The sequence below is a fragment of the Mesitornis unicolor genome, unplaced genomic scaffold, assembly GCF_000695765.1.
Source record: "Mesitornis unicolor isolate BGI_N332 unplaced genomic scaffold, ASM69576v1 scaffold43271, whole genome shotgun sequence".
Classification (NCBI taxonomy): Eukaryota; Metazoa; Chordata; class Aves; order Mesitornithiformes; family Mesitornithidae; genus Mesitornis; species Mesitornis unicolor.
The window spans coordinates 12,870-25,447 of NW_010166576.1; the positions used below are offsets into that span (position 1 = coordinate 12,870).

Consider the following 12,578-nt stretch of genomic DNA (forward strand, 5'->3'; position numbering starts at 1 on the left):
GCCTCCCTGGGGTCGGGTGGGCTCTGCCGAGCTGCTCTGTGAGGGACCGGTCGTGGTTGGTCCGCCTTCGGTCTGGCCACTGCGCATGAGGCCCTCTCTTTAAGGGTCTCCTGACTGACCTCTCGGCAGTCTCAGCCTGTTGCGGTAGGGGCGAGCCTGCCTTTGGTCCCAGAAGATTGTGTTAGATGGGTTTCTGACCACAAATGAAAGGTGCTGTGTTAGGCACAGCACACGTTTCTTCCGAGGAGTGGAGTTGTGCTGAGTTATGCGACTCTCGAGTTAGTGCTGTAGAAAGGGGTTTTTTTACCTGTGGAGTGGATGCAACTCCCTGCGTGCTGCCCATTGTACCTGTGTTCATATAAGTTTAGTTGCTGAACACGGAGTTTCCATTAAGGAGTTTCAGAAATCCTAGGCATCATTGCTGTACTTGAATTAACAAAGGTTGCAACACATTACTTATGCATATACATAGTCACAGATAATTTGATAACTATGTGACAGCCCATAAATCATGTTTGTGCAATTGTCCCTAAAGACAGCATGTAAGAATTTTCAGAGGGAATGTTTACCTCCTTACTCATTTGGCAGGACCACAGAATTCTGTAGTCTTATTGTTTGATTTATTTTTTTTTAAACCTATTGTGTAGCTAAATCTATATTTTTCCAGACATCATGGAAGACGGAAAAGAAATGGCAGCACCTTGCTCAAGTCATGTGGCTGAAGAAAAACTGGGTATTTGCATGAGCAATGGTACGTGGAGAACATGTTGGGATATTCTCTACCTGGTATATCTCCTATTACAAGTTAAGACAGTTCAGATCAGTAGACCTCCTGCATCCGTTTTATTCCTTGTTCTCTGTAGTCTTTGGGGCTGCTGTTGCCAGTCCTAGACTTACAAGCCTCCTCAAGAGCTTCTGGTGCACTGGTGCTAAAGCATGTGTAGTAGCAGCTACATGATGTCATCAAACTCTCTTCTATACGTCAAATCTGAGCTCCTATCTTTTCCTTATCTGCTGCAAATTCAATTAATATTTAGAGTATATGTTAGCTATAACTGGAAGAGAACTGACTGATAGGACAACTGCATTGTCATACAACTCTAAATTATATAGTCTCACCTTTCTTGATTGAGGCTGCTGATACCCTTTCCCACAGCCAGTTCCTATTATGGATGCTTAAAATTAGTGTTGAGATCTTCCATGATATTTGGGCCATCTATTGCAATTATGACCATATTCACAGCAGAACATTCAATTTCTTTGACCTAAACCATATTTTTATTATTTTAGTTATTTAACCTTCATAACTAAAGCTGTCTTTGCCATCTGACATCAGCTTCACCAAATTATCAAAGCATGATGCAATAATTTTTATTGCAAATCCTCACTGTGATGAAATACTTGTTATAGTTTCAGATGTTCCTCTTCTGACTGATGAAGAGTTTGATTTTGATCTTTCACTCTCTCCAGCAAGGTAAGTGAAGGGTATATGGGTAAATATACCTTAAAGATGGACACAAATAAGATGCTGGGCTGACTTACTTTTCTTTGTAGTGGAAATGAAGATGAAGTCTTTGTTGGACCTTTAGGACACAAAGAAAAGTGTGTCACTGTCAATGCAGAAGTAAATAAAAATGCTGAAAAAAAGACTATGCCTGCTTCTGATGATAAACTCATGTGGAGCCCGCTTACAGGAGATAAATTTGTGGAAATTTTTAAAGAAGCTCATTTGTTAGCACTGCAAATAGAGACTGGAAGCAAGAATGATCAGACTGAAATAAGCCAGTCAGAAGAACAGGAAAACAAGGTTATAGAAAAATTTGTGGAGGACTCAAAGTCAAAATTGAAAATACTGACAAGCCAACATATAAAGAAAAGTCCCAGGGCTGTTAAAAGGGAAACATACTGTGTTCAGGATAGCCCAGCATGTCACCTGCCACCTTGTTTTCAGAAGGAATTGGATAAACTTTTGACAGATGACAAAATACATACTTTTCATACTACTCCAAACAGAAGCCCTGCTAAAATTTGTGTATCTCCTATGAAAATTGCCAGTTCACCTTTGACACAAGAACAGAAAACTAAAGAAAGAAATACGATGACAACTGGCCATCTGCCAATGGCAAAACCTTCATCTGCTCTTGGAAAAAGCAATTTGTTGACTATTGAAAAGGTAAAGACGGCTCCTGGGCAACAAGGTTTTCTTTAAACATGGCCTTTGTGTGTTTTAGGGGTGTTTAAACTTCTATAGGCTTTTATTTCTGAAGGTGAACTTTAATATTCCAACGTTTCTCTACTCTATAAGATCCTTAGGCAGGAAGCATTATATATAAAAAACAAGTTGGGGACAGATACTGTGATACAGCCAACAAGCTTATCTGTTATGACAATGTAAAGCATCTGCAGGCAAATTTCTTCTCCACTGTATTTTGGTTTTGTGAATACCATCATTCCTGGCTTCTGTTTTGTCGCTTGTAAATTACTGCACTGTGCTTAGTGACCTAATGTGCAAAAATAGGTTTTTTTTTTTACTGTTAACTCTTGACAATGGAGGTGAGAGGGGCAAAACCCCCACAATTATTTTGATAGAAAATCTTCTTCTAGTTCTGTCCACAACTTGTCTCAGTCATGAAAAGCACTGATTAATGGTATTGCATTTAGCATGTGGCCACATAACCAACTAAAATGTAGGGTAGCAAGGAAACAGTTGTGTTAGTGAGCTTGTGCATACAAATCCTAGTCTCTAGATAATCTATCTTCTGGATTTTATTGCTTTGCTCCTTATGTCTTAGGCTCGGTATGTACTGTGGATTTTACTGAAAATGTGATATTGGCTCTTTGGGAACCATTGCCTATAGAAAGTAGGGGATCTTTTGATTCCTTTGTGGTGTAAGTCTTTTCTTGATTTTTGGGTGCTATCAGAAAAGACAGTCTCAATGCTTTTAACTAGACAAATTGTACCCCACTGTCTAAGTAGACACTTTGGATGATGCAGGTCTGCTATTGTAATGTCTCATCCTTTGGAAAGCTAGAGTAAAGCAGAAGAATATTAATTAAATTGAGATCTCACAATTTTAAGGAACAGCTGTTACAGCATGTAGATGAACACATGGTTTAGTGGTAGACTTGACAGTGTTAGGTTCATGGTTGGACTCTGATCTCAAAGGTCTTTTCCAACCTAAATGATTCCATTAAATTTGCTGACAAATTGTTGCAGAACTGTCTTTAGGCTGATGTCCAATATCTGGGTTCAAGCATGTTCTAGTACTTGGCAAATACATTCACTAGACTAACTTTATTAGTCTAAAGACTAAGGACTTGACTGGCTTCATTGACTGTTGTCATGACTTCTTAACAAAATTTTTTGTAAAAATCTTTATATATAATGGTTTCTAGAAACACTAGTAGCTTTTAAATTGCTGCATTTAAATTTGCAGCCCAAACCAGGAAAACATACTAGTATTTCTACAAGAAGACACTTGAACAGTATAGGATCATGTGAAGATCTAACTTCTGATAAATCCAGTGCAGCTTCAGATGTCTTTGAGGCTTCATTCAGTGGCAGTTCTTCGGCACAAAACAAAAAAGCCCTTCCTGCACCAAGTAAGGTAATGGCAAGCATTCTTAAAGCAATTTTTGTGATGTTTTGATACAAGAAGAAAACTGAATGTAGTTTACTTTATAACTTTATAGCTATTTGTTGTGTATAATGGTTATAAGGAAAAGCAGTCTTTGTTCTGTAATTGCTGTTCCTGAATGTGTGTTTGAAGTTCACAAAACACAATGACATACTTAAGAGCAACTAAAAATATGTTGGATTAACAAGCATTACCTTTGTTTTTAAAGCACTAGCTGCAGGTAAGCGATCAGCAATTTTCTGAAACAGTTTTTGATGTGTGTTGTTAATCACCATACCATATGAAAAGGTTGCCATAACTTGTAGAATATCTGTAGCTGTCAGGAGTTGTTTTGAAGATTTTGACACCTACTTCCGATGCTGCAAGTCACTTTTTATTTCACAGAATGGTTGATCTTGGAAGGGACCTCTAGAGGTCATCTGGTCCAACCCCCTGCTTAAGCAGGGCCACCTAAAGCGCATTGCTCAGGGCCAAGTTCCAGATGACTTTTGAATATCTCCAATGATGGAGACTCTACAACATCCCTGGGCAACCTGTGCCAGTGCTGAGTAACCCTCACAGTGGCAAAGTGTTTCCTAATGTTCAGAGGGAACCACCTGTGTTTCAGTATGTGTCTATTGCCTCTGCTCCTGTTGCTGGGCACTACTGGATGCTGTCCTTTCAGATATTTATATATGTTGATGACATTCACCTTGAGCTTTCTCTTCTCTAGGCTGAACAGTCCACATTCTTTAAACCTCTCATCAGATGAGAGATACTGTAGTCCCTTAATTATCTTAGTGGCCCTTCACTGGACTCTTTCCAGTAGCTCCAAATTGCTCTTATATTGGGGAGCCTGGAACTGAACACAGATCTCAAAGTGTGGCCTCACCAGTGGTGAACAGAGGGAAAGGATCGTGTCCCTTAACCTGGTGGCAGTGCCCCTCCTAATGCAGCCCAGGATACCATTAGCATCCTTGGCTGCAAGGGCACTTTGCTGACTCATGTTTGACATGTCCACCAGCACTCCCAAGGGCCTTCTCTGAAAAGGTGCTTTCCAGCTGGTTGGTGCCCAGCAGGTACTGGTGCCTGGGATTGCTCCTTTTATTCCTTTAAGTCTGTACTCAGGTTTGGGTCAGGAATGGAAATAACAGTCCACCTCCTAGATCTGATGTTCCAGTTCTGTGGAATAATCTAGATATAATGAACTGTTTCTAAGAAAATTCAATTTTTAAACTCTAATTGGAGGAAGGAGTTTCTTCAAAATTCACTAATAAAAAGCTGTAATACAAAGAAAAAGCATGACAAAATTATGGATTAAATAGGGGTTTTTTGCTTTTGAGTAAACTATATTCTGTGATTCAGCCTGGCTTAAAGAAGATAACACATCTGAAACTTCCTGGTGTTGCCAGTGGCCTCACAAGAAGGACTACATCTTTGTCATCAGTTTCCAGCATGAACTCATGTCTGAATTCAAGTTTACCCATTTCTCCCATAGGAAAAAATGGTAATCACTCTTTCTACAAATTTGTTCCACAAATCAATTTTGAAGTAGCTAAGCATGTCTTGGACTGTGGGTTTGGATATGTTTTAATGGTGTCCAGTATATATATGCAATAAGAAATGTTTAAAATTGAGATTAAAATTTTGTAGGCTAGCCCAGCAAATCTCTGTGGACTAAAGACAAATCTTAGACTTCTATAATTTATAAAAACTAGATTCATGTAAGCTTGATGCCTGCATGTGAGGGACTGACACAGCTAGAAAGTAAGTAATGCCTCAGAAACATGTGGTTTTTTGTTTTGGGTTGGTTTTGTGGGTTTTTTTGTGAGTGGGTTTTTTTTCTTCTTTGTTTTCCCAAAAAGAAGAAGACAGCCCAACACCAAAACAACTGAAATATGGAAGGAAGGTGGAAGGCCTAGTTCTGAGTTTCTGTAAGCCTAAAAAAAGGATGGGCTTTACTCAAGCAGATTTGAGACCAAAAAAAAAAACAAAACAAAACTACAAAAAAACCCCAAACCAGACAAAATCTGTGGAGATAACTGAATATAACCAAGAGGCTGACACTATAATGAGGACATCAGTTTGATCCTTTCAGTAAGCCTCAAAAGACTGGGGAAGTAATCTCCTAAAAATACTGATGGTATTAAGCACCACAGTTTTTGTAGATCTATCATGATACCAAGTTACTGCAGATTTTTCTGTACTTTGTTTCCTGGATGGATAATAATATATCAATAAAAGGTAAAGAAGAATTATTTTATACAACAGTCAGGATTCATCGTATTAATGAAAGTAACCTACGGACTAAAAGTAACAACGATACAGAAAACTGAGAAAAGCACTTGTGTAGTTCAGCCTGTGGTGTTAATCAGTGTAACTTGGAGTATTACTTTCTTGAATGCCTGTTTAAGGGACCAGAGCCAACTACGCTGGGAGAAAATGTTGAAAATGTAACTTGAATCTGCAAGCTGCCTTGGCATTCCTTGAAGAGTATTCTTTGACTTGATTGCAGTAATTTAGAAATTTGGTGAGGAGACTTTCTCAAACAAATGAAATTGCTCAAGAATTCGGGGAATAAGTTTTCAGTAGTTATGTGTTCTCCTTACACTTATTTGAACATAAATGCTGTAAATTGCTGTGTTTCTTTCCTGTGTGAGCATAATTACTCTGCTTAGTCAAAAACTTAGCAATAAGCAATGACTGAGAAGTATAACTTAACTTTCTATTTCAGGAAAATCAGGCATGTGTTCGAGAGCTAATGTGAGTGGCTCTAAGCTTTCATCTAGTACAAACAGGCTGGGTCTTGTCAGACCTACCAGAGTGTCATCTCTGCAGGCTGTCAATACTGAGAAATCCAAGAAGCAAGAAAGATCAGCTAGTACTCCCAAAATATCTAGTGCTGTAAGCTTGGCTAAATCTTCATCTGCTGCACCATCACCTGAGGCTGTAGGAGGTAGAATTCAGAGGCTGAGCTCTGTTCCCAGTCTGCAGAAGCTATGTCAGCAGAATAAAGATGAAAGTACAACAAAAGGAAGCCTGTTCCCAAAGCCTAAGACTAGAGTTTTATCCATTCCTACAAGTCAAGCTAATGTTCTGGTGAAGGCTGGAGGTAAGCAGATAACTTTGCATGACCTGTCTTCTAGCTTGGTTATTAAAAGCAAATGTTACCTTGAATGCTTGTTATTTGTTTCATTACACTTCTGTCCACCTCTTGGAAGGAACTAGTATTTTATCTGAAAGGTATCTGTTATTAAAAAATTAATAGGAATGTGGATAACAATTAACAAACCTTTTTCTCTTTAGATACATCACCAATCAAATCAGCACCAAAAGCAACACCATCTCGTGGATTAACATTTTGTGGCACACTTGGAAGGTACGGCTTAACTGACAGTCAAATGTACTGAGGCATACTTTATAGAATGTGGCAATCTTTAAAAGTTTAGTCCCTTGAGACCTTCCAGGTTAGCTGTGTTAATGCTTATTGGAACTGATTTAAAAACAGACAAAAAAAAAGCCAAACATAACCAAACAACCCCCCTAACCCTCTTCAGAAGAGAAGGATTTTCTTTGTAGTGCTAAACAGTCATTCATAGAAGAATTCTTATTTGGGAAAGCCCTTACTGTGCTGTGATTATCACCTTTGAGGATTACCATTCCTTTACTGACCAAACTGATTCTAGAAGCTATTGGCTAATGCATGTTTCTCTTTTAGCGCCATGGCAGTCAGCACTCCTGTGAAAGCCTCAGAAGATGGGGTCTCTCAGAATTCTTGTTTTCCTCAGAAGTCTGTCTCCATGACGCCTGCAAGTCTGAAACGGTCTGGCTTACCTACACCTGTTCGTCGTATCTCAGGGTTTCCAGGAATGACTCCTAAAAGTGTGTCAACAATGGCATTTTCTCCACATGCTGCATTTGGCTGTCAAAGTTCCATCTTGTCTACCAAAAAGACTCTTACAGCTGGGTAAGTCAGAAGCCTCCATATATGAAATGAGTATTGTAGGCAGACTGCCTCTAAATGAATTTTACTGATGAATTTCAAGTTTCCTGGACATCTGCTAAACATTAGAATAAATTATTTGAGTATAGATACTGTGTAGGTCTAATAATGGTTTATATCTTGTGACTAGCAGAATAATGTAAGGCTTACTGAGATGAGTCAATATCGAACACTAAAGAATTATCTCTAACAAGAAGTTATTTGTATTTCTCAAGTTAGCAGACAACTTAAGACTTGTATTTGATGCTCTGGCTGAAAACAGGTTTGGCATTGGTGTTATTTTGCCTATTGCCTTTGGATGAAAGGAAGTAGCTGGTTAAAGTACATATTACTTTTAACTTTGTTTTATATTGTTGCCAACACTTCTATAAAATTACACTTTGTTAAAGCATCAGTTAAAAAGCCAAGTATTTAGTTGACTCAGCTTTAGTTTCTGAGCAGGTCTAACTTTGTTTCATTTGAAATAATTGCTTGCAGAATGGGTGAATCCTACACTGTTAATTATGTTTGTTTTCTGTGAAAATGCTGGGCTGATAATATGAAGAAGGCAACATTTTCTCACAAGTGCCATATATATGTATGCAGGAGACAAACAGTATTAAAGCAAAATTATTCATGGTTAGGAAACTCTTCTTGTGTGTCATGTAACTTAGGGTAAATGTCCAGGAAACAATTACACTCTCTACAATGACTTTATCATACTAATCAGATTACAACCCCTGGTCTTCCTGCTGCTGTCAGTACCTCTTCTCAGCAGGGACTGAAGTGGGTTGCTCAGTGATATGCAATACCAGTACTTGATTTGTTAGTTGTTTCTTCAAAGTCTAAAAAACCCGAAATCCCATGTGTGAAGTTTAGGCTGCATAAATATATATATATATGTATGTGTGTGTGTGTGTGTGTGTGTATCAGTTTAAGATTAAATTCTTCATCATTCTGAAGTCATTAGCTCACTTTTTTTGCAAGGGTAGGCTATAAATTTATTGCAGTATGATGTATTTTATTTTCCAGGGAAGAATTTTGGTTATTAAAACTTGGTGTAAAAAAGGAGAAAATGAGGTTAGGGCCTGGGCTTGCAGTCTTTTGTAGTTAATCCTAATTAAAGAACTCTGTTATTGCCAATTCTTTTTCCCTAGTTCTAAACAGACAAAAGAGAATAAGATGCAGATATCTTCTTCAGAAGATGATACATCTCCTCCACCTGTGCAACCTCTTGCTCTTAACTTCTCACCAGAAAAAACTGCTTCAGAAGTAGTAGAAAATGAATTAAAAGAGGCTGAAGTACAAAATCAGCTGGCTGAAGAGAAACAAACTGAGGTAAGAAATGACAATACATCTTTCTACAGAATTAAGTAAACTGCTTGAAAATAAGTTTTATTTCAAGATGAGGGATAAGTAGGAAAACCACTAGAGTACACGCAAACTTAAAATGGATTAACTCTAAGCATGTGCACCCTCTAGTGCCTATTTTTGGCACTGAACAGCTGTTCCCCGTTTCCACTGTTCCAATCTCAAAGCTGAATGGTCAAATACTTGCAGATTTCATATTATATTTCTACTTCTGGGTAAGTGCCGTGAAACCCCTGTGGATTTGATTAGGAAAGTAGTCACAGGGCATTTCCAATTGCACCTATAAAGCCCTTTTGGAAAAAAAAGTGCTGTTGCAGCTAAATTCAATCCCCTAACAGCTGTGCAAATCTGTATATGATGAGTGAGGATTAAACCCCAAAGCCCATATACTAGTAAACTTAAGTGTGATTTATTTAGACCAGTGAATGCTTTTCTACTCCTAAGAATCAATGGCTTCATGTTGAAAGCTGGCACTCCACAGGCATTAAGGAGGAAGAACTGAACTAGTAGTTCTAAAGCATTAATCTGTCAAAGTGGCTATTGATTTACAAATATTAAGGTGTAGAATAATTGTAGATTAATTATTTGTTATTACATCAGTACTTTTCTTGTTAACCTGTTACAGAACTGCTTAGCACATGTGTAGAATAGTTCAACTGGACAAAAGAATGACTAAAGTTCAGAGCTCTACAGAATAGTTTGTGGCTAAATAACATTGCACAATAACTGTACTCAAGTCATATAAATATTAAGATAGTTACACTCTTTAAAATTGACTAACTCTGTGTTTAAGTGAAAAATTGTTTTACGCCCCAAGGAGCTCTTGTGCTTTGTCTCACTGCATTTTCCCTACTTGTGATGCTAGCCACTGGCAAGGTGAGAGCTGAGGTTTTTACACTGTGTGCAAACAATCCTGCATGAAAAATACCCAGCCTATAAAGTAAGCCTCTCCTGTGATAATTACAGCTGTATAAGCTAAACTGACTGCCTAAACATTTATGAAGGAAGCATGGAGAACAAAGGAGAGAACCTGAACTATCTTACCCTTTTTTTTTTTTAAAGGCCTTACTGGTAGACATTGGAGTAGACAAATCTCTTCCACACACTTTGGAATGTGAAAGTAGGCCTCTGATTGACCTTTCCAATATTCCTGAAGTGAATAAGATTACTCCTCTTAAGCCTGTATTTGCAGGGCATGTGAAGGTAAGTTATATTCAAGTCATCTGATGCAAATATGCTAGCAGAAAAATGTCAACTGGCTGCATATACTTGTCTGCAACATGTTCTAGTTTAGAGCTTGGGGAGCAATCTGCAAGTAGGAAAAGGAGGAAGATGGAGAATGAACTTCATGCTTAAAGCAGTTAAAGAACTAAACTGTTCTGAAGCAGGAAGTGAGTGCTGTCTTCAGTAGAGTTGGCATGCTGACTCTTGTTTTCCTTTTCTTGCAAATTTTCAGTTCTTGGCAGCAGCAGCTCATTTTTTTTGTGGAAAAAAACAAGACTGTCTCTCCTGTTTAACTCCTAATCACTTCCTTAGTTGGAAAGTGTGGAATCTTCTCTAAATTTGACAAGAATTTCTGGGCAAGTAGGACACTAGTGGCTTGAAGGTGGTAGATTCTTGTAGATATTGTCAGGCATAGTGGTAACTATGAGGATGTAGCCTTTAACAACATTAGATGTAGTTGGGGACAGTTTAATATTGGGACCTTCAAAGTATGTCAAAAGAGGACCACAGAAGTCTGACTTCTGGAGATATATGCAGAGGAGTTCTGAAGTGCTCTGCCATGCCTGCAGGACAGTGTCACTGGAATATGCATAGTAGTGAAACTTTTAAAAAAGCCTTGTGAGAAGCCTAAGAATGAAGTAGATGTTTAAAAACCTGACCATAAAAGCTTGAGTGTGGTGCTTGTATCTGTCTTCTAGGTATTAATACAAGTCCTAAACAAAAAAAAGCATTTGAGAAGTCTGTTAACAGATTATTGCTGCTAGTAATGTGCAAAAGCTAAATTTTACTGTTTTTCTTTCAGCTAATTGATTTGAGTTCACCTCTTATCACTCTGAGTCCTGATGTAAACAAAGAAAATCTGGATTCCCCTCTACTCAAGTTCTGAACTTGAGTGGAAATGAAGAATTCTTGGTATCTGTGATCTTTCAAGTGTTCAGGTGTTACTCTTCACTGATACAGTTTTGGTTTTTTTGAAGATGGCTATGGAGTATCTGATGAACTGCATTAAATCAGAGTTCTAACAGTCTTGAATGTGCTGCAATGGATGTATTTAAACTGTGTTGCTGTAAGGCAAAAATTGACATTCTCTGTCCTGGAAGTCTGTCTATTTTTGTTTCCTGCCAATTGTCTTTTGATTCCATATCTCCTATGTACAACAAAGATTTGATTTTTAAATAAAGTTTACCAAACTGTTGCCTGTAACAAAAGGCTGCTATTTTAGTGTTTCACTAACAAATGTTAAGATGTAGGTAAAGCTAGTGGACTTCAGGGTGGTTTTTTATATGAAAGTGTAGCAAATTTGGGAGTATGTTTCCCTGTTAAATGCTAGTAGAATACACTCACAGCAATAGCTGAATTTGTGTGATTCAAAGGAGAAAGCAACAGCTTGTTACTGCCAGATCACAGAATAGACACCTCAAATGTCATCTAGCCTGACTGCCCTGCCAGAGCAGGATCACCTAGACTAGGTCATCCTGCAGATGGTTTAGTCTTGACAGTTGAAGGTTAAACATGAGTGAGAAAGTTCAAAGAACAGAAAAATGCTTTCTTACCTGAATTTGCCACACTTGGATAACACATGGAGATTTTAAATACAGTGAGGTGAATGGAAGTAAAAATAGTAGCCTTGTTGCTTCAACATTTATGGGCTGTCCTGGAGATCAGAAGCTGCTGCTGTGTATGTACTAGCTTAATATGTTTATGAAAGTTTATTAAGAGGATGGAAATGGATTTTTCAGCTGTTTGTATTAATTCAAGAAGTAGCAGAAGTGGGAGACTCTTAAGTGTTTAAGTAGGAAGAAGTGTTTAGATGAGTTTGTCAAACACTTTGCTGAACAAGGGCTGCTGCCTTGGCTCTTATCTAAAGGCATACTCAGCACAGCTGACTTTTCTGTAGTTCCTGCAGTGTCAGACTGTTCTGAATGAAGGCCTTTGGTCAGATTTTGAAGACTCTTCTCAGTCAGAGGAAACAATTGTGCTGCCTGCTTCTGCCAAATATGAGCCATAAAAATGTGGGATTTGTATAGCTTCCTCGCTTGTTCCTGTTTTCCTTCTGTGAAAAGCAAGATGCCTTCATCTGAAGCATTTACTGAAACTTTCTGAGCCAGTGCTGTGCAGTTAAAAACAATACTCAAACCAGGTTCTCAACTATTCTTTAAGTGGGAGGAAGGAGAGGAATAAGTTTTATTGTGTGTTTCTAAATTGAAAGAGATAATTTAAAAAATGAACCTTTTTCCTCAGAGTGATGTATTTGTGATTTCTTTCTTTAAAAAATAGGTAAATGGGCTTATGTTTTACACTTCAAGGACTTGCAGGAGATTCAAGCATTCTGTGCCCCTTGAACTACACTTTGTGAATGTATCCTGCAGGCAGCTTAAGGACAA

The 12,578-nt window shown here is 38.2% G+C and overlaps 1 protein-coding gene across 1 annotated transcript; it reads left to right on the forward strand.

The window, feature by feature from the left end:
• The first annotated feature begins 672 nt into the window (after window positions 1-672).
• GTSE1 (G-2 and S-phase expressed 1) lies at window positions 673-11,080 on the forward strand. The gene is made up of 11 exons (XM_010195006.1): window positions 673-751; window positions 1,411-1,474; window positions 1,555-2,173; window positions 3,438-3,608; window positions 4,983-5,124; window positions 6,352-6,729; window positions 6,924-6,996; window positions 7,336-7,584; window positions 8,757-8,937; window positions 10,033-10,173; window positions 10,997-11,080. Exons 1-11 carry the CDS (start codon window positions 673-675, stop codon window positions 11,078-11,080), a joined length of 2,181 nt encoding a protein of 726 aa, XP_010193308.1.
• The last annotated feature ends 1,498 nt before the right edge of the window (window positions 11,081-12,578 follow it).

Bases quoted from the DNA above. Each gene is read 5' to 3' on its own strand.
- GTSE1 (XM_010195006.1), top strand. From the start codon at position 673: ATGGAAGACGGAAAAGAAATGGCAGCACCTTGCTCAAGTCATGTGGCT. The intron at 1,475-1,554 runs GTAAGTGAAGGG...TTTTCTTTGTAG, and splicing joins CTTTCACTCTCTCCAGCAAG to TGGAAATGAAGATGAAGTCT. The intron at 8,938-10,032 runs GTAAGAAATGAC...TTTTTTTTAAAG, and splicing joins CTGAAGAGAAACAAACTGAG to GCCTTACTGGTAGACATTGG.